Below are 19,595 nucleotides of genomic sequence, written 5' to 3' on the forward strand. Positions count from 1 at the left end.
CCAATTTGGTAACGACATTTCGCAAATCGCAACGCAACGTGTACGTACGCATCTAGTTTATAATTATGGGTGTTGAGAAAGGGGCGGCACATGGCCTGGGGCCTAGAGCGGCTAGGACTGCAAATCCGCCACTGCCGGCACGTTTACCATGGCCAACAAAATACCAAGAAAAACACGAAATGCTGGATCCACTCATTCAACGACATCTATAGGCAATAGGTATTTATATGGCGGAATAGGATTAAAAATCTGGTGACTACTTTAATGAGCACGAGAGCACTGTGTTGCATTTGTCGACACGTAAACGCCTTCATTCATCGCTTGAATTGGAAGAGGTAGAAAATCTATGAAAAACGGGGCAACGCTGTTTTCGAATAATAATGTATTTACAAGTCGTTTCTATTTTTTTTTATAGAGTTAAGGGAGTTGCACATATCGATCGCTCGGCATTCAAAAATCGGCCACCAGGATGTCAATGATTCAGGAGGCATATCAATTCAATCATACACTTTACTCTTGAGAGTATACTTAAGGGCCATTTACACGTGAGCGTCAGGACCCCTGGACCACTACAGATATTTGATGTTTAGTACATACTAAAATTTAGTACCTATTTGATACTATTTGGTACCTGAGTACATATATTTGGTACCTCCACTGATATCGAAAAATCGAGCGAATAAAGTGGCCAGACATTCTGACGTCAGGATGTCTGGACCATTTTTGGTTTACATAGTTCTAGACAACACTACTAATTGATATCTTAGTCAATATTTACTACCTATTTGGTACCTGTCAATATATTTTTTTCAAATTTCGCACATCAGGTACCAAATATATGTACTCAGGTACCAAATAGTATCAAATAGGTACTAAATTTTAGTATGTACTAAACACCAAATATCTGTAGTGGTCCAGGGGTCCTGACGCTCACCATTTACACGGTGACTTTCATTACATTGCGGTATGTAACCTCAAGAGAACAAAGTTCACGAGCCGTCTAAATGGGCCCTAATCTATAAACCAGCGAGCTTTCGTGGTGACGCATCATTAACTTCCTTTGGATAACCAGATATACCATTACGAATATTCGCCGAATACTTATGGGTGTACCCTTAGATGTAGAAGAACTGATGGAGTAACTCGTTGCTAGACATTGGGATCAGTTAGGATATTAGTGGCCCCTGCCACAAAACGGAAAGGAAGGTAGATAAAAATCTTATTGGTATAAAAATCAAAAGTTTTAATGGTATTTTCTGAATCGCACCAAGCTTTCATTTACTTTTTAGTATACAGAATGATTTTGTATAAACTATAATACATTTCATCGTTCTCGCGAGATAGAACACAAAATTTTAATGTGCCATAAGACAGGTTAGAACTGCAATTTTGTCTGACTCAATAATCATTTATACTGGTTGAATGGCACACTAATACGTTTACTGTAGTTACTGACTTAACATAACTAAACAAGAGTCCGCCTAAGCTAACTGTGCACCGATTTCAATATAGGCTGAGTGTCATTGTAAACGACATGTTTGACACATTTGAGATAATGCTAAACTTACGGTTCAATTCAAACAATGCTTATACTTAAGATGCCACAGTTATACGATACTGATCTGTTAGTGGCTAAACACTGATAAATATAGTATTGTATCGTGTGATATCTTCATAGGCATTATTCGAATTGCAGTTAGCTTGGTCCGACTATACATCTGGATACTACTCAAAATTATTTCAAATCCAAAATTTGTTTACAAAAAAAGTGTAATGATTTATGGAATACTTTTATACAAATTTGAACATTACTGCATAATACTCATTAGATCTATATCTGAGAGACACTACTTGAAGTCAGACAAAATGTTTTTTCACAATACATACATACAATAATATCACATACTTTTAAATGCATTTTAACAAAATTCATCCGCTATTACTGTCGAGTGTAATTTTATTTCATGATCACTAATTAAGGAGTCAGTAAATAAATAAATTTACTCCACTGGTACAATTGAAAAACCATTATGAGATTTTTTAACGGAAGATTAAATTAAACTCCCGATACAATAATAATTTATGGGATTTTTCCTTTGTTTGAAGTTAAATAAACCAATTCTATATTTTAACACTAATTTACACGCTAATATTTACATTTTATTTATATGTATATATAAATATGTATAATTATATTGATAGCGATTTCAATAATCCTATCCCTCACATAATCAGCAATTTGATGTATAATTAACTAATAATGGTCACAATAACAACTCTATAGATATTTCCATGTAAATAAACAAGCAGTAGTGTACAGGCCGGCGGCGACGAGCGCCCAGAGTCCTCGTCCCATATTGCACTTGTCGAGCGTCGCGCACCGCTCCCGAGCGCGCTCGCCACGGCGGGCGACCGTCGGCTCGGCAAGCGACGTTACAATAAATATTTTTCTAAACCGATAATACGAAACGATATACATTAAACTGTCGTATTCTCACTCGCGACGTCGTCTACTCTACCGTATGTACAGGCGACTCGGGCGGCGCTATCATCGCGGCTCCTCCTTCTTGAGCAGGTCGAGCGGGGCCAGCGGCGCGAGCGGCGGCGCGAGCGGCGGCAGCGGCGCCAGCGGCGCGTGCGCGTGCGAGTGCGAGTGCGGGTGCGCGTGCACGCCCGCGCCCGGGTGCAGCGGCAGCCCGTGCCCCAGCCCGCGGTGCAGCAGCGGCGCCGCCTTCAGCTGCTGGTGGTGCGCGTACGCGCTCAGCATCTTGTGGCGGTCCTCCTCGGCGCGGATCGCCGCCTCGACGATGGGCGCGAAGCGCATGTGCTGCAGCGGGTCGAAGGCGCGGTACGGATCGCCCCAGGGCGGCGGCGGCGGGTACGCCGGCAGCGACGGCGGCGGCGGCCGCGGCGGCTCCTTGCGCTCGTCCTTCACCTGCCGCTCCGGCTCCGGCGGGCCGTTGCGCAGCGGCGAGCGGGCGCGCGCGCGCTCCAGCTCGCGCTCGCGGTGCTGGTGCTCGCGCTGCTTGCGGCGCTCGCGCTCGTCGCGCTCCCGACGCTCGCGGTCGTCGCGCTCGCGTCGGGCGCGCTCGCGCTCGCGCTCCTCGTGGTCGCGACGGGCCTCGGCGGCGGCGGCGGCGACGGCGGGCGGCGCGGGCGCGCGCGGGCGCCAGGCGTCGTGCAGCGGGGCGCCGAGCGGCGCGTGGTGCACGGCGTGCAGCGAGGAGGAGAGCGCGAGGTCGCGGCCGTAGAGGCCGAAGGCGGCGGGGGCGCCGGGGAAGGCGCCGGCGCCGTAGCGCGCGAAGGGCGACATGCCTGAAACGCGCAAACCTCGGTCAGTAGGCGGCGCGAGGGAGGAGGCGAGGTCGGGCGGGTATCGGACGCTACCTAGATGCGGGTGGTGCGGCAGGTAGGGCGCGGGCAGGTCGTAGGGCGAGCGGTAGGCGGCCGGCGGCGGCGCGGGCGCGGGGAAGGCGCGCAGCTTGTCCTTGTCGGCGGCGGCGGAGGGCGTGGTGGCGCCGGGCGCGCCGCTCGCGGCCCCGCCGGTCTTCTCCTTCTGCTGGTGGTTGTAGATCTCCCACGCGATCCGCACGTGCATCGCGTTCCATTTGCCGGTTTTCTGTGAAAGCAAAAAATCTCTTTCTAAAATATTGCTATCGGCGAGTCGTGTTCATTCGAAATTTAAAAGTAGTGAAACGTAAAGAATGGTAGTAATGAAAATAGGCATGCGAAGTAATGAAGTGGCGAGTGGAAACCTACCGCGACGGCGGGGCGAGGTGGCGGTTTAGTTGCGGAGTCGCCTGCGGCCGACACTACGGGCTGTTAAAATGAGGCGAGGCAGGGTTAATGATCGTAAAGCAACATAAACGACGTAAGCGCTAAGAAAGGTAGATAAAGAAATATTTCAAGTAATAATAGATATTCAAGATTATGTATGTAACGTTTTCATAGCGTGGATTTGACTAACGTTGTTATTTCGTAACCGGTACACGAACACAGAAGTATTTGTTTTTACAATTAGTAATTACACTAAGAATCAATTAATCAATTAAGAATGATTGTTGGTCAAAGCCACGCTTAGAAAAGTGTTTATTATAATAAATAAGTGTCAGAAAAGGACTAACACAAGCTCAATGATAGCTTCTAAGTAAAAATCTAATCGTAAATATTTCAAATTTCAATTATGTAATAAAAAAAATTGTGCAACACAGTATTGATTTCAATTTCGCAATAGGAACAAACATTAGGTTAGGTATTATATTGCTTCTAAATTTGAGAACTCGGCTGACTCTTTAAGTGAAGATTTTGAATTCTGATCTCATTTTTGTGTAGTAGTGAGGCGTAGGTACCTTGGGCGCGTAGGCGGCGAGCGGCGCGGGCGGCGGGTAGGGCGCGGGCAGCAGCGAGGACGAGTAGGGGTAGCCCAGCCCCAGCCCCACCCCCACCCCCACCCCGCCGCGGTACAGCGAGCTCATCTTGCTCACGTCCTTGAACTGCTGACAAACCATTTTGCTTAATGTTCATACGCCGACACATTTGCGACATCGTTGCCGATCGAAACGAGGAAAATCACTTTACGGCACTTAATTACCTAAATATCTGGGCGACACGCTAGATCGATTTTTCACCCCCGAAAACCCCCACAAAACAAATTTCAGCGAAATCGTTAGAGCGGTTTCCGAGATCGTCGGTATATATAAATAAATAAATATACAAGAATTGCTCGTTTAATAGTATAAGATAATTGGCGAGCGAATTGGAAATGTATGGTGAATTTTATTTTAGTTTTATCGAATTCTTGTAAGGAGAGTTTTTTTATTTATATGTGCCGTAACTTCGCTCTAGTGCGCGACCTCTAAAGAGAAATACAATATTTCGACTATTGACTATTGAATAAAATTTAACTACCTAATAATACAGTTTATAAAGAAGCCTATTGTCGCCAAATGACACTCACCAGCGAGTGCGGATGCGACGTGCGGGTGGAAGTTTGAATGCGGGTACTCGTGCGTGTCCTATATGTGTGGGTTCTTACACTGTTGACTACAGGAATCTGATGTCAGACTGAAGAGGGTAAATAAAGCAGACGATACCCACAGCGACTGCAGGTACACGTCCGTGTGCCGGTGCTGGTGGTGATGAGGGCCCACGCGCTGCTACCTGGCACCGGTTAAGAGTGAAAGCGGGCGCTACTGGTGCTGGTGACAGTGCAGTTCCGTACACAGGTCATTAAGAGTACAAGGCAGTACTGACCAGCGAGTGCGGATGCAGCAGCTGGTGCGGGTGGTGGTGCGGGTGCTGGTGCACGTGCGTGTGCTGGTGCTGGTGGTGGTGCATCTCCGTGCGCGCGCCCGCCGCGCCCGCCGCCGCTAGAAACCGGCTATCTAGCTCGCGCCGTAGTAAGTCTGCTGATGGACCTGGAACACGCATAAATCTAATTACACACTGTTGCAAGCTGTTATACATGCGATGCAAAGGCCGTCAATGTCCATAGCTGGCGATTCGTGTCTTTTGCATTTGGACCAAATTCAAAATCAGGCACTGAACATGAACGCGTCACATGAACTTCCAACAACGGTCATATGGGCATATAAAACGTTTGAAACCGCCCTTTTATTATCGGCGTAGCTAACTTGGGCATCGCTTTTCCGTATTAATTGTCAATACAAAGTTTCGTACAGTTCGCCACGCAGTGTAAACGATGGTCGCGTTGGCTACGCACCCCAGATTTCCTTGTTCACTTCTTATTTCGTGTACGTACGACATCTGTTTAGTTATTGTCTAATTACAACAGTTAAAGAATATGTATACTGACTGGTCTGGAAGAGCGACTCCGCCGAGAAGGGGTTGGGGTTGGGCGGCGCGAGCGGCGCGCCGAACAGCGGCGGCGCAGGCGCGAACCCGCGATCCGGCCTGCTGGAAACCACAATCACCACAATGTCATTACAATAGCCACAATAGGTACGAGAATAATAATAATACTGTTGAGTTTTTTATCCACCACTTTCATTCAATAGCCCAGTTCATTTTAGATTCTATTAACTCCCAAATACTAATGAACACAAGTTAAATTATAATCTATTAAAAATATTTCAACTTGGGCTGTCTTAAAGTAGTCACACTACTATGTATATAAATTAAAACCCAAATAAATTACATATATGAAAGAAAAAGTGACCAAGTTCTCTGGTGCCTGAGGCTGGAATCGAACCAGCGTACTTTCCTATCGCGGGAAATGCCTCTTAATCCGCTCGGCCACCCAGGTCACAGCAGTTTTTCTTTCATATATGTAATTTATTTCGGTTTTAACTCCCAAATAGTCCTTACACCCTGCTGCCTCTGTGAGCGTCCCATGACGGGCAAGGGCAGCATCCGGTCGGTGTACCCTATACATTACGTTCGTTTTGTTGTTCGTGAGCGATTAAAGGCAATTTACTGGCCACCAGTATATTAGATCAACGATTCGACACTCGCTGTCGATTATGAGGAAACTTGCCTTTAGCCTTTGACAATTGCCAAGTCCTTATGACTAGAGAGCGGATTTCATGTAGCGATTTAAATATGAATATGGATATGACTCGCATAATTTATTATTTTTTCTACGCACAAAAAAATGCATCGGAACATAAAAGTAAAACCCTTTTTGGATGCTTTTGTGAATAACGGACAAAAATTATGATGATAATAAATAAAAACATGTTTATTATTTTTTTAAATATTTTACTTATTTAAGTTGCGCATAGCACAGTAAAAACTTCTATTACGACTCAAAGAATAGAAAAATTAAAATAATTAGCTTCCTGTACACAAACTCCTTTATTAGAATAAAATACTTTTCTTTAAAAGTAGTTTGTTGCAAAAATAACATTAATTTAATTTGATTATTCAGTGAAGTTTGTGCGATGTACTTATAATAATAATAGATTGTAAGACCTTATTATAAACCACATGACATGTATTTAAAAAAATGCACTAGCCATATCCATATTAATATTTAAATCGCTACATGAAATCCGCTCTCTACTTATGACTGTGATGTAATATGGAAACGTGTATTCTAGGTGGCGCTTAGATGCTAATTACCTCGGTAATATTTATTTTTATAACCTAACCGAGCCTGCCGAGAGGGCCAAGCTTCGGCTTATTTTTGGCCGAATTATGGAATCGCGGGAGTCATCAGGAGCATTATAGGGCGCGTCCAAGTTCGGTGTTGTTGTGTTTCGTAATGTTATACTCACGTCACCCCCCAGTGCGCGGGCGGCTTGGCGCTGGAGCTGATGCTGGGCACGGTGGGCACGGGCGCGAGCGACTGCGCCAGGTGCGCGCCCGGCGCCGCCGGCGTCGGCGTCGGCGCGGCCAGCGGCGCCGTCAGCGGCGCGCCCAACGCGCCGAGCCCGCCGAGGCTGCTGAGTGGAGCTAGAGGTGCCTGGAATCAACACTTTTTAAATTAGCGTTTAATTGAATGTTGATAAAGCGTCCTGAGTAATTACGTGCTCTGTAATAACGACTGCTAAAGGGCATGTAATAATAACTGTATCTGCATGTATGGGCATGTAATAATATCTGTGTGGTAAGCCACATTTTGTAAGCACAAACGTTGAAAAAATAGGGCAACAAGGGTCTTATCATAATTTAAAAAATATACTTTTAATGGTCTATACTTCATATGTGCAAATCTCATTGAATTACTACTAGTATTAGAATTAGATAAAAGTTACTAGCTTCTAGGTTTTTATGGGTGCCATGCACCAAACCGAGAAACACGTATGGTAAGTTTCTAGAAATAGCCTGCTGAATGAGACTGACCGCGAGAGGTGTAGCGAGCGGTGTAGCCAGAGGCGCGGGTAGTGGCGCGCCGATCGTCGGTGCTAGAGGGGCGCTGCTTGCTGACGCGGGCGTGCTGCGTGACAAACTGCTGATGTTGCTGCTGAAATCAAACCACAAATGTATTAGAATTATGCCCAACTAAGTCAATACGAGGTACACGTCAATCTAACAGGATTCATTATGCCTATGGATATCCTTGTCCTAAAAAGTTATACTTCGGCATCATTATTTTTCGGCGAGGGAATATGGAGCGTCCCGATGTACAATTGTGCAGTATGTGAATAGGACAACATCGGGGTAAAGCGAGGAGCAGTATTTTTTTTATTATTATAAATGGGCTTACTCTTGGCCACAGACTAGCCAAAGGCAAAGACGTGGCCTACAATGGGGTGAGCTCGCCCAGAAGATGCCTGTTTACAGTGTTTACCCTTGATTTAAAGGTTGCCGGGGTTGATTTGAAGGATAGTGTGACCGTTTTAGTATTTTAAGGACCTGTACGGCCTGGAAGCAGAATATTTATAAGATGTTCAAACAACAATAAATGATTTTACCTAAAGCTTTCTCGTTCCCGGCTGGGACTGTGTCCTCGGGGCGAGTAGGAGTGTGGTGCGTGTGGAGGTATCGAGCCTGCGGCGCCCGTCGAGCCTGGCGTGTGCGGCCGAACGCCTTTCGGCGTCTTTGGCGCAACCAGTGGTGACGCTGATAGACTTGTGCGCTGGAAATTATAACAAATTCTTGATAAAAAAAACTGCAATGTACCAAAGAGGATTGTGTATTATAGAGAGTCACTGTCAAAGTAGAACGTGTAATCACAGTGCATAGACTGCCATCTCTCGACACAAGCTTAAAACTTTTGAACCTCAGTTTTGACAATTTGGCCCATATTGTTGGCTTGATATGTGTTAAAATGTCCAATATTAATATTAGATCCATCTAGCCGAGCGTTCCCCAAAGGTGTAACGCCATCTAGGCCACCGTACCTTTTTCTCTATGGCTTTTAGATACGTTTTTTTCATAGACTTTATCCGTCTATACAGAGTTAGTGGAGTTACATATGTCTTTGAATGTACGAAGCAATAAGGTGCTTTGTGGCCTTTTGTGTAACTTTTAAAAACCATTTCTATTTTCTAGCATGCAGAAGAATATGATAAGAAATTCGCTATTACATTGGAATAAATATTTTTTTTAAGAAAAAAGAAAAGATTACAAACTGATGAGAGACTGACTACTAGCTGGAAAGTGAGCTCTTTATCTACAGGGCCTGTGTGGTGACGGGTTAAGAATTTCACCACCCCCTTTCTTCCCGTGGGTGTCGTAGAAGGCGACTGTGGGTTATGGGTTAAATTGTGGCGTAGGCGAGAGGCTGGCAACCTGTCACTGCAATGTCACAGTTTCGTTTTCTGTCAACCCCTTATTTGCCAAGAGTGGCACTGAAGCTTTAGTAGTTTCATGTGTTCTGCCTACCCTTCATCATCATATCATTCTTTATTGCAATCATGTTCATTTTACATAGGATGGTATTCAAATATTATAAGGTAGGTACATGATACCCTGTTAGGGCATGGCAATAATCTTAAGGACTACTTAGTAAACTAAAAGTAAAGTAAAGTAAAATTAGTCTTAATATAATTCTATACATGGAGATGAGAATTGAATAATAATTTTTATAATTGACAGTTACTGACAAAATATAAGTATTAAGTAAATTGTGATCATAAAATTTTAAATAATTAATAGGTAGTCAATAATTTAGTACAAAGTAGGTATAATAGTAAATAATAAATAATTGAAATTAAAATTAAATAATCGTTATGTCCTTCAAAATCAATTTGGCAAAGTGTCGTCATTTAAATATTCTTCGATTGTATAGTAACATTTGTCTTGGAGAAGTTTCTTTAAATTACTTTTAAATACTTTGATGTTTTTTTCCTGCAATAACTGTTGAGGTAGCTTGTTGGCTATGGTAGCGCATCTATAATGGGGGCCGTTTCTATACATAGCTAGATTTGAAATTGGTAAAAGGTACTGAATTCTGTTCCGTCTATTTGAGGTGATTTTTTGTAAGGGAAATAAGTTTGCGTTATTTTGCCTTTTATGGGATACAGGCGTGATTGTATGTATGTATGTTATCTACAGGGTTTACTATTTTATATATGTTAATCCAGAAAAGAACTAACCGTGTCTGCTGAGTTTCTAGGTGAGGCCGCAGCAGGCGGTAGATAAGGGCTGTGTTGTAGCGTCGTGGCATACGGTGCGTACAGCGGCGGGAATGTCGCCCCGGAGTACACGGCCGGCGGTGGGAACCCGTTGGCCGCGAGCGCCGAACTCACGACCGCCTCGCTTCTCGGCGCCTCGCTCGTGGGTTGCCGCGAGTCTATCACTGGCGGTAGGGAATGACTGCTTGTCGTGACCACTGTCGGCGCGCCGCTCGATACGGACAACGCGTCCACGTGATTGTGCTGGGGCTGGTGAAGAGTCACCGGGGGAATAATAGGAGCCGGGTGAGGAGGTAGGCCGAGACTGGGATGCTTCAAACTCGGTGTAAAACTTGATATAGAACTGGCAGTCGTTGAGGGAAGAGATAATGGAGGCCCAATGTGATTCGGAGTAGACGTCGCTAAAGAATTAGAATTACTCGAAGGGAGATGATTCACGTGATTGACAATGGAATGGCTGTTTATGGGATGACTTAAAGGTGCGGCAGTCGGTTGGTTGGCTACTGAGGATGGGATATGATTCGACGATACGTGATTAGGCACGGTGAAAGGAGCGAGATGGGGAGGCCGACTCGTATATACCGATTGTACGGAATGTTTTTGTAAACTTGATTGACTCTGAAACGGTATCGAATGGCCGTGAATACTGGAACTTAAACTCGAGTTTATATGACTAGACCCGATCGACGGGGCGGGGTAGGGGCGAGAGGCGGGCGCGGCCGGAGAGAGCGGCCGCGCGGCCAGGGGTTGACTACTCGGAAGACAGCTCGGCGTGGACGACGCGGCCGAGTGCGGCGGCGGCGGCGCCACGCCGTTCACTCGGCTCGGGAACGAGATAGGAACGGAGGGGTGCGGCGGCGCGGCGGCCGGCGCGTTCCGGACGTCGTGGCCCGGCATCACGGGGTGCGGCTGCGAGTGCGGCACGCGGCTCGGGAGACTAGGGTGCGGCGGCGGCGGGTGCGGCGGGCGCGGCGCGTGGTGCGCGTGCAGGTCCAGCGGCGCCGCGGGCGGGTCGCCGGGCTCGGTCCGCGTCTCGTGGTTGGTGTGCCGGAAGTCGGGCAACGCGGGCGCGGCGTGCGCCTGGTAGGCGGTGTGCGAGGGGAAGAGCGGCGAGGGCGCCGGCGGGGCGGGCGGCGCGGGCGTGGGGCTGTCGGCGGCGGCGCGCGCGCCGGGCTGCAGCTTGTTGTTGCTGGCGGGCCGCTCGGGCGTGTCGGGCCCGGCGGCGCCCACGGGCCGCGCGGGGATCTGCGTGGCGGCGTGGCCGTCGAGGGCGGGGATGTGCGCGCCGTTGGGCCGGTGCGGCGTGTCGGCGCGGAAGGGCGGCGGCGGCAGCGCGGGCGGCGGCAGGGCGGCGGGCGCGGGCGAGGGCGCGGGCTGCGGCAGCGGCGCGGGCGCGGGGCTGGCGCTGCCGCCGACGGGCGCCCGCGACAGCGCGAGTGCGCCGCCGCTGCCGCCGCGCGCGACCAGCTCGTTCTTGGCCCCGCCGACCGCTGCGCCCGCCCCTGCCGCGCCCGCCACACCGCCCGCGCCCGTCACCCGGAACAGAGAGCCAGCGTCCGATACCTGAAAACCATTCAACATCATTATTTTCAAGATTCTAGGGAGAAGCCATACAGATCAATCAAATTACTCATATTTAAATCAAGGTTAGCCAGTAGACTATCACGATTCTAAGCGAGACATGTCTTAAACTATGAAAGAAATGTTTAATACTTATTTTATTATTTTCCTATACATATTGAAATAAAGAAAAGGTATAATAAGTATAATGTTACGATTTCGTTCCAAAACGTAAGGTTTTTTCAACTTCTAAGTTTCCTCCATGGTATAATAGACCTTTAATTAAAATTATTAAAAACAAATTAAATGCTCATGCTAGGTGGAAAAAATATAAAAACCCCATTGATTATTCCGAATTTCACTTACTAAGAAAAAGGGAAAAGAAACTTAGTAAAGACTGTTACACTAAATATATTACCCTCAGTGAAAAGAAAATTACTTCTTCGCCCAAATATTTTTGGAGTTTTATTAAATCTAAATTTTCTGCAAACGAGGTACCGTCTAACATGTATTATAATGATATATCTTCCTCCGAAGGCGATGTTATTTGTGATCTATTTAACGATTATTTCTGTTTTCGTGACTGGAAGTAATCAGTCACAATTTTCTTCACCTCAGTCCTCGTCCGTCTCTGTTGATATTTCTAGTATTCATATTTATTTATTTATTTATTTTATTTATTTTAGTTTATGGAGATCCAACAGCTACTATTACAATATAACACTACTGAATAAAAGATAGAAAGCCAATTACAAGATCACACTTGTAGAAACAATACATATTAATACATTTGAGTACATATTACTCAAACGAAAAGCATCAACGCACGGACACAAACACATTGACGTAAGAATTCAGACCAAACGTGGTATTTCAATAGTGGATGGTAATGACAATTATAAGAATAACATAATTAAATATAAATGACAAATCTCTTAGACTTGCTCACACGAAACATTACTGATGATTTAGTGTCCAAGTATCTAAAAGGCTTATGCGTCAATAAAGGAGCAGGTTTTGATAATATACATCCATTTTTAGTGTCCAAACTTTACTCAGAACTCGCAGTTCCACTAGGTAAGCTTTTTAGAAGGTCTATCAGTGAAGGCATTGTTCCGAGCATCTGGAAGCATGCAATTATAACACCTGTGCATAAAGGCGGTGATAAACACAATGTCAAGCTTTATAGACCAATTTCGAAACTATGCACATTTGCCAAGGTCTTTGAAAAGATTGTGACGAATGAAATGACGGCTCTAGTCTCCCGACACATTTCTGTGCAGCAACATGGCTTTTTCAAGGGTAGAAGCGTGGACACTAATCTAGTTACTTATACTGAACATATTATTGATGAATTGCACTTTCCTGCCCGTAACGGTTTGCAATATAACACTTTAAGTTCTCGCGCTTTGTACACATATTTAAAGTCACACACAGGTCGAACGCGATTAATTAACATTATTTTTACCTTTTTTCCCAACGTTATATTATTATTGATATTGTTATATTATTGATGCTTTGGATGCCGGTTATCAGGTGGACGCCGTGTATACCGATTTTTCGAAATGCTTTGATAAAATAGATCATTCTATTTTACTTCAGAAGCTTTCCAAGATCGGTATACACGGTGACCTCTTCAGATGGTTAAAATCATATATAAGTAATAGAAGCCAGGCGGTCGCACTTAAGGGCTATAGGTCGAGATTTCTACCCATCCCTTCAGGTGTTCCTCAGGGCTCGCATCTGGGGCCATTTTTATTTGTCTTATATGTTAACGATATGGGTACTGTCTTTCAATCTTCATCCCACATACTTTACGCAGATGATACAAAAATTTATAGAACGATTAAAAATCTGGATGATTGTGTTGCATTACAATCTGATTTGTCACGGTTTGCAGAGTACTGCCGGCAAAATAACTTAATTCTAAATGCTGATAAATGCTACACTATCACGTTTACCCGTAAACATAACCCAATTACTTTTGATTATAAATTGAGTGGTAGCAGTGTCTCGCGTGTTTCGTCGATTCGCGATTTAGGAATTACTCTGGACGCTAAACTTTCCTTTAATGAACATTTAGATAATATCGTGGCTAAAGCATATAAAAAATTAGGAATGATTTTGCGTTTTAGTAAACCATTCAATGGTACATTTGCGTTAAAAGTTTTGTATTATAGCTTCGTCCGAAGTATATTAGAATTTGGCAGTGTTGTTTGGTCTCCACACTATGGTATTCATAAGTCTCGGCTTGAAAGGATTCAAAAAAATTTTTGTAAGTCCCTTGATTATAGAATTGGACGATATAACTCTGATTATCTCTCGTCTGCGGCTAGGCATAGTCTTCCACCTTTAGAAAAAAGAAGAACCTATCTTGATGTTTTGTTTTTATTTAAAATTATTAATAATCACATTGACTCCCCCTTTTTATTAGAAAATATCTCCTTCAAAATATCTCGGTTCCACTCACGTTCTAAACCTACTTTCGCTATTTCCTCCTGTAGCACACAGTATGCTAAAAACTCTTTCTTTAGGCGCACTTGTAACTTTTATAATAATTCGATTAATAATATTGATATTTTTGCTCATAATTTGTCCAGTTTCAAGAACAAGGTTCGGCAATTACTGTTTTCTTGTTAACTGTATTATTTTTTCATTAAGTAGATTTTATAAGATGCATCCTTGCGTGTGTACCTACTCAACTACTGCGTGTGTAATTTTGTTAACTATTTTTACTTAAATTTAACCATCTAGTAATGTAGGAAACTCTAGGCCTAGATTTATATATATTTTTGTAAACCGTACTTGTAAAAGGCTGTTTGATTTCTAAATAAATTAAAAAAAAAAAAAATGTATAAATACTTACATCTTCCATTGACGCATCGTGATATCGTGGTGAGACATTTCTACTATTGTCTGGGCTCGCCTGTAACAAAAGAAACATAAATGAGCAAAGATTTAGAAGGCAGAAAGCGTTTCTATAACAGTATTTCAACACATCCTACGTTCGAGTGAAAGCTAAAATTTAGCACGGGCTGCATCATACATACAGTCAGAGCAACGATGCTGACCTGTTATTCCCACAGCTTATAGAATGGAAGCAAGTATTAACAAAACAATGATGGTCTTTGCTCATGCTTTATTCATAGAGTTTCTAGAGACAACTCGAGGTTTCAATTATATTGGTTCTCTTTGAGTAAACGTTCGAATGTACTCTGTAATACAGGGCCTGGTTTGTATGCAGACATCGAGCAGCGCGTGAGTGGATATTAGTATTCCACCTATGTCCGTTGCTCTAAAACAATCGCCGCCCACAGGGTTTTTTGTACCCGATGGACAAATACAATCACGTCTGACACATAAAACAATGTTAATAGGAATTACATGCAGATATTGAATAGTAACAACTTGTTAATATCACTAACAGATCTTGCATCACCAACATTAGCATCACAGTTTTATTTATTGTTAAAGGAGCAGTTAGGTATAGGTATTCACAGACACAGATCAATCTTCATTCGGTTGAATTTAAAAAATCAAAATACCGCTTATCGTTTATTAATATACACATCGACGACTTTTAGGGAGGTTTAATTAGCGCAAAAAACTGAAACAAGCGAAGAACAAAAATGGCAAAGGATATGCGTTTTATTTTAAAAGATAGACTGCAAATTCAAGGGGGAATGGAAAGTAATTACTTGGGGATATTTACGATCCAGTCAGAGCAGGGCTCAATAAAACTAGTCGGGTAACCGCCGGGCGGCCTTTACGACCAGCGTAATTTAAGTAGCCGTGTTTCTTCGGTTTGTTTTGTTACCTAGTCAGTAGGTACACCTGATTTAACAATGGCCATTTTATTTGCGAACATGCTCTAACCGTTGAGCAACGCAGTGAAAACTGAATAGGTACAACGTAACGCTAGTTAGCGGATTCTGTGTGTCGAAAGTGCTGAAACATCAAGTTAGCACGTCTAATGGGACGTCGTAAAATAGTGCTAAATTGTTTAGTAAAATATGTTCGCGGTACACTGAACTCTGTATTTGAGCAAGAATTATGTTTCAATAAGGAAATTCTTTTGAATACGATGCGACCTTTTTACGAGAAGGAATTCGCTCGCGGACCATTAAACGCAACTTTAGCTATTATCGAACAGATTCTCTCCCTTCCGCGGTCAAATAAAAAACAATGTTATGCGTTGGAGCAAATATAAGTATATTTTAGTATTTACGATCAAACTACCTGGCCAGGATCAAGTAGCCATATTTTAGGATAAAATAGTATGGCATACTAAACTACACGATAGGACACCGAAAACGAATCTATTTGAGAAAATAATGAACAAAAGTAATCAGTTGTCATTGCTTATGGCATAATAACATAGTGTGAAGAAGCATTTAAACGCAAAAAATCTTTAGGTCGATACAGACGGAATACAACTGAAATAGAACTAGAACATACTCCTAATTGCAACTAGAACTGCACGCCAACTGCAACGTTGCAATTGGAGTTTAGTATACCCATACAAGTTTAAGTTGGACTTTAAGCGTCCCAACAGCTTTTTACCCGATGTGTATGTTTGCTATATTTTTAAAAGATACGTTTATAAACGTGGGCTTTATTTCTTCTCATATCAAACAAATAAATCTTTTCCAAACCGGCGCCGCCAGATTACGAGCGGAACGAGCTAAATGTAATGTAGGTAAAGTAGTCAATCGATCGTTTGAAGGGAACAAAATCTTCTCAGGAGCGTTCCGGCAATTGAATGTTTAGCCTTATCCGGAGAGGGTGGGTCGACGCTCCGCAACAATGGAGTGATAAATCAAGTATGGGCCGCGCGTGCCGGCGGCGCGAGAGCGCTGCGTCCGGCGCAATAAGATATTCAAAGGTGCCGCACTGGTGTTGCGGCGGTGGCATGCCGCGTTGGCGGCCTGTCAAACCGTCTCAGGTTAAAATAGACATCCACCGAGGTATTAGCGCGATGACTGATGCGTCGACGGGCAATAATAGCGAACCACCGACCAGAAGCAAACGCCACTAAAATAAACCAGCAATAAAAATAAACGACAGCATTAGTCAACAATGTCAAAATAAAAATTAGAATATTAACACGACCCACAGAGAACCTCCTATAGAGTGGCAATCTTGTATATTTTGTTCGCGATACGAGTCACCAGTGTTTGGGGTGCGAGGAGCGGGCGGGGAATGTGTTAAGCGCGCTGTGATTGGCCGTTTCAAGGACGGCGGGCAGTCGCGCCAGATGAAAAGGGACAGAAGTATGACTGTCCCTCTACTGACGCGTAAGTGGCCAATGTAAGTTGACCTATGCCGGCTCTGAATAAATTATAAATATGACTTATTTGTGGAATGTAATGCCGTCTGTTTTTAAATTTGAGCTTTACCTTTCCACACCATTTCACACTACAGGTGGACATCTTTAAGGCATCAAAATACCCTTTTCCAATTTTTTAGTGCGAAAAACACGCGCTGCTTTCGGGTCTGTTAATACTGATCGGGCACGGCGAGCGCCCGCGCTTATATCAGTGCAAATACTAGGAAGGCTGGCGACCGCGAGTCGTCTTGTAATGGATGTCTATAGGGGTTGGTCTGTGACACGACCCGAACATTGAAAATTGTCTGGCTGTCGAGACAGTTTATTTTCTGAAAATAAATTTGAAAGCTCATTTGTAAAAACACGAGTTTAATGGGTGGCTTGAGCGAAAATTATTTGTTGGCTTTTATTGTAGCGTAAGGCAGCTATGAAAAGCAGTTAAGAGAATAACTTTAAAAATAAATTAAACGTTGGAATTTCTGAATTAATTATATTCAAATTACGAATTCAAAACAGATAGCGAAACATAATCTTGCGATCCCAGCCCGGGGGGCCGTTTTGCTCGCCTCCCGTCGCTCTGCGAAGGGAGAGCCGGAAAAATGGCGTGATAGCTTCTCGCTCGCCCCTCGTTCGAATTTCTAATACTTTGACAAACTTTTAATAGGATAGAACTTGAAATTCAAGTAGAATGCCGTCTCGAAGCAAATTTCAAACAGCGGTTCGCAACGCGATCGTCGGCTGTGACTTTTCTTTTTTACGTTACGAGCTTTTCCGTTCAACGTTTAATCAATTTGAATAAAAACTTTCTCGAGGAAAGTATTAATAACTAGTTGTAAACTCGAGATAAGTTACCGGCTACTTAGTTAGGGAAGCTTTATGAAGTACCTCACGACTGCGCAGTGAGTGACCGCCACCATAAGTGTGTTGCTATCGCTATTTTAATGTTCTTGTTTGCTTGATAAGGTTTTCAAATCTGCATTCTGTACATTGGTATACAAAGGAGGAATTTATCCCTGCTTAAAAATCTTAAAATTTAGTAACAGTATTAGATATTCCTTCATCATTTGGGTGATTCTAAGTTAAGAGGTAATACGTTGTATGGAGAGACGGTGCGAACTTTTTTGTTGTTTTTTACCTATTTGTTTATTTGTATTAGTTAAAACTGCCAATTTGAAGTGTTTACAAAGAGGACCAGTCAATTTATTTGTTTTATCGTGTTTTATCAGCGACCAGGGGAAATACTCAGTCCAGGGGAGATACTGTTGCACAGGGGAGGATACTTTGTGACCAGGGAAGAGACAGTTGTATGAAAAATTTAGTTTTATTTTTTAAGAATTAACTCTATTTATTGTTTTTATTATAATTATTGATTATTTATACTCAGACTTTACATTTCATAACATTCTTACAGCAAGAAAAGTGATAATTCCTTAATGAGTTGTCTTATTTTTCACTTCTCCATATTATCCATTAAAACAAAAATAATAATTTGAATGTACAATCAATAGGCAACAAGTAAACAAAAACCTATCATATTAATATCAGTATTAAACCTTTTTATTAAACAGCTTCACGAAAATTTCATATGAAGTTGAATGTGAATGTGTCCTCTTTTTTAGGGTTCCGTAGTCAACTAGGAACCCTTATAGTTTCGCCATGTCTGTCTGTCCGTCCGTCCGTCCGTCCGTCCGTCCGTCCGTCCGTCCGTCCGTCCGTCCGTCCGCGGATAATCTCAGTAACCGTAAGCACTAGAAAGCTGAAATTTGGTACCAATACGTATATCAATCACGCCAACAAAGTGCAAAAATAAAAAATGGAAAAAAATGTTTTATTAGGGTACCCCCCATACATGTAAAGTGGGGGCTGATATTTTTTTTCATTCCAACCCCAACGTGTGATATATTGTTGGATAGGTATTTAAAAATGAATAAGGGTTTACTAAGACTGTTTTTTGATAATATTAATATTTTCGGAAATAATCACTCCTAAAGGAAAAAAAAGTGCGTCCCCCCCCCTCTAACTTTTGAACCATATGTTTAAAAAATATGAAAAAAATCACAAAAGTAGAACTTTATAAATACTTACTAGGAAAATTGTTTTGAACTTGATAGGTTCAGTAGTTTTTGAGAAAAATACGAAAAACTACGGAACCCTACACTGAGCGTGGCCCGACACGCTCTTGGCCGGTTTTTTCTTAATAGTTGCGGTTTTTCTGGAAAGAAAACCTTCTATCGTAAAGCTAAAATAAAAATAGGCACAACGCTAAACAAAGGTTAAGAGAAAACGGAAATAAAAATAATCAAAACTAGTACAAAAGTATCTCCCCTGGCTTTTTTGATACGCCAGGGGAGATACATTTTCGATGAAAATCAAAAATAGCTGTAAAAGTGTTTCTCGTACGCAATTCATAAATAAACGTAACAATATATTCAACATTTACAGTGGATATTGTTATATATATTAGTATTTAAACAAATGATTGTGAAATAAAAGTGACCAGAGGAAAGACTGCATTCACTCAACATTTCTGTACCCAGCGAGTGCCGTGGCCGAAATAATCAACAAAACGGATGCATAGTTGCCTTACGCGCCTCTTGACGGTAACTTCACATAACACCCTGTGTATTAGAGGACAGAACCTCCACAGATTAACAAATTAAACC

The 19,595-nt window shown here is 43.1% G+C and overlaps 1 protein-coding gene across 9 annotated transcripts in view; it reads right to left on the reverse strand.

Moving 5' to 3' along the window:
* Window positions 1-1,222: 1,222 nt before the first annotated feature.
* Window positions 1,223-19,595, reverse strand: part of LOC125230030 (fibrosin-1-like protein) — a 137,184-nt gene continuing 118,811 nt past the window's right edge. For 5 of the 9 annotated variants that reach the window (XM_048134961.1, XM_048134960.1, XM_048134957.1 and 2 more), the window contains 10 exons: window positions 14,470-14,529; window positions 10,005-11,606; window positions 8,379-8,542; window positions 7,807-7,927; window positions 7,239-7,426; window positions 5,816-5,916; window positions 5,254-5,417; window positions 4,350-4,493; window positions 3,760-3,819; window positions 1,223-3,619 (listed from right to left, as the gene is read on the reverse strand). In XM_048134961.1, coding sequence (XP_047990918.1) covers window positions 2,549-3,619; window positions 3,760-3,819; window positions 4,350-4,493; window positions 5,254-5,417; window positions 5,816-5,916; window positions 7,239-7,426; window positions 7,807-7,927; window positions 8,379-8,542; window positions 10,005-11,606; window positions 14,470-14,529 — 3,675 coding nt within the window. In that variant the 3' untranslated portion in view covers window positions 1,223-2,548. The remainder of the gene's footprint in view (window positions 3,620-3,759; window positions 3,820-4,349; window positions 4,494-5,253; window positions 5,418-5,815; window positions 5,917-7,238; window positions 7,427-7,806; window positions 7,928-8,378; window positions 8,543-10,004; window positions 11,607-14,469; window positions 14,530-19,595) is intronic. The other 4 variants (XM_048134959.1, XM_048134955.1, XM_048134956.1 and 1 more) reach the window with 4 other exon arrangements.

This window comes from Leguminivora glycinivorella, chromosome 10, assembly GCF_023078275.1.
Source record: "Leguminivora glycinivorella isolate SPB_JAAS2020 chromosome 10, LegGlyc_1.1, whole genome shotgun sequence".
Classification (NCBI taxonomy): Eukaryota; Metazoa; Arthropoda; class Insecta; order Lepidoptera; family Tortricidae; genus Leguminivora; species Leguminivora glycinivorella.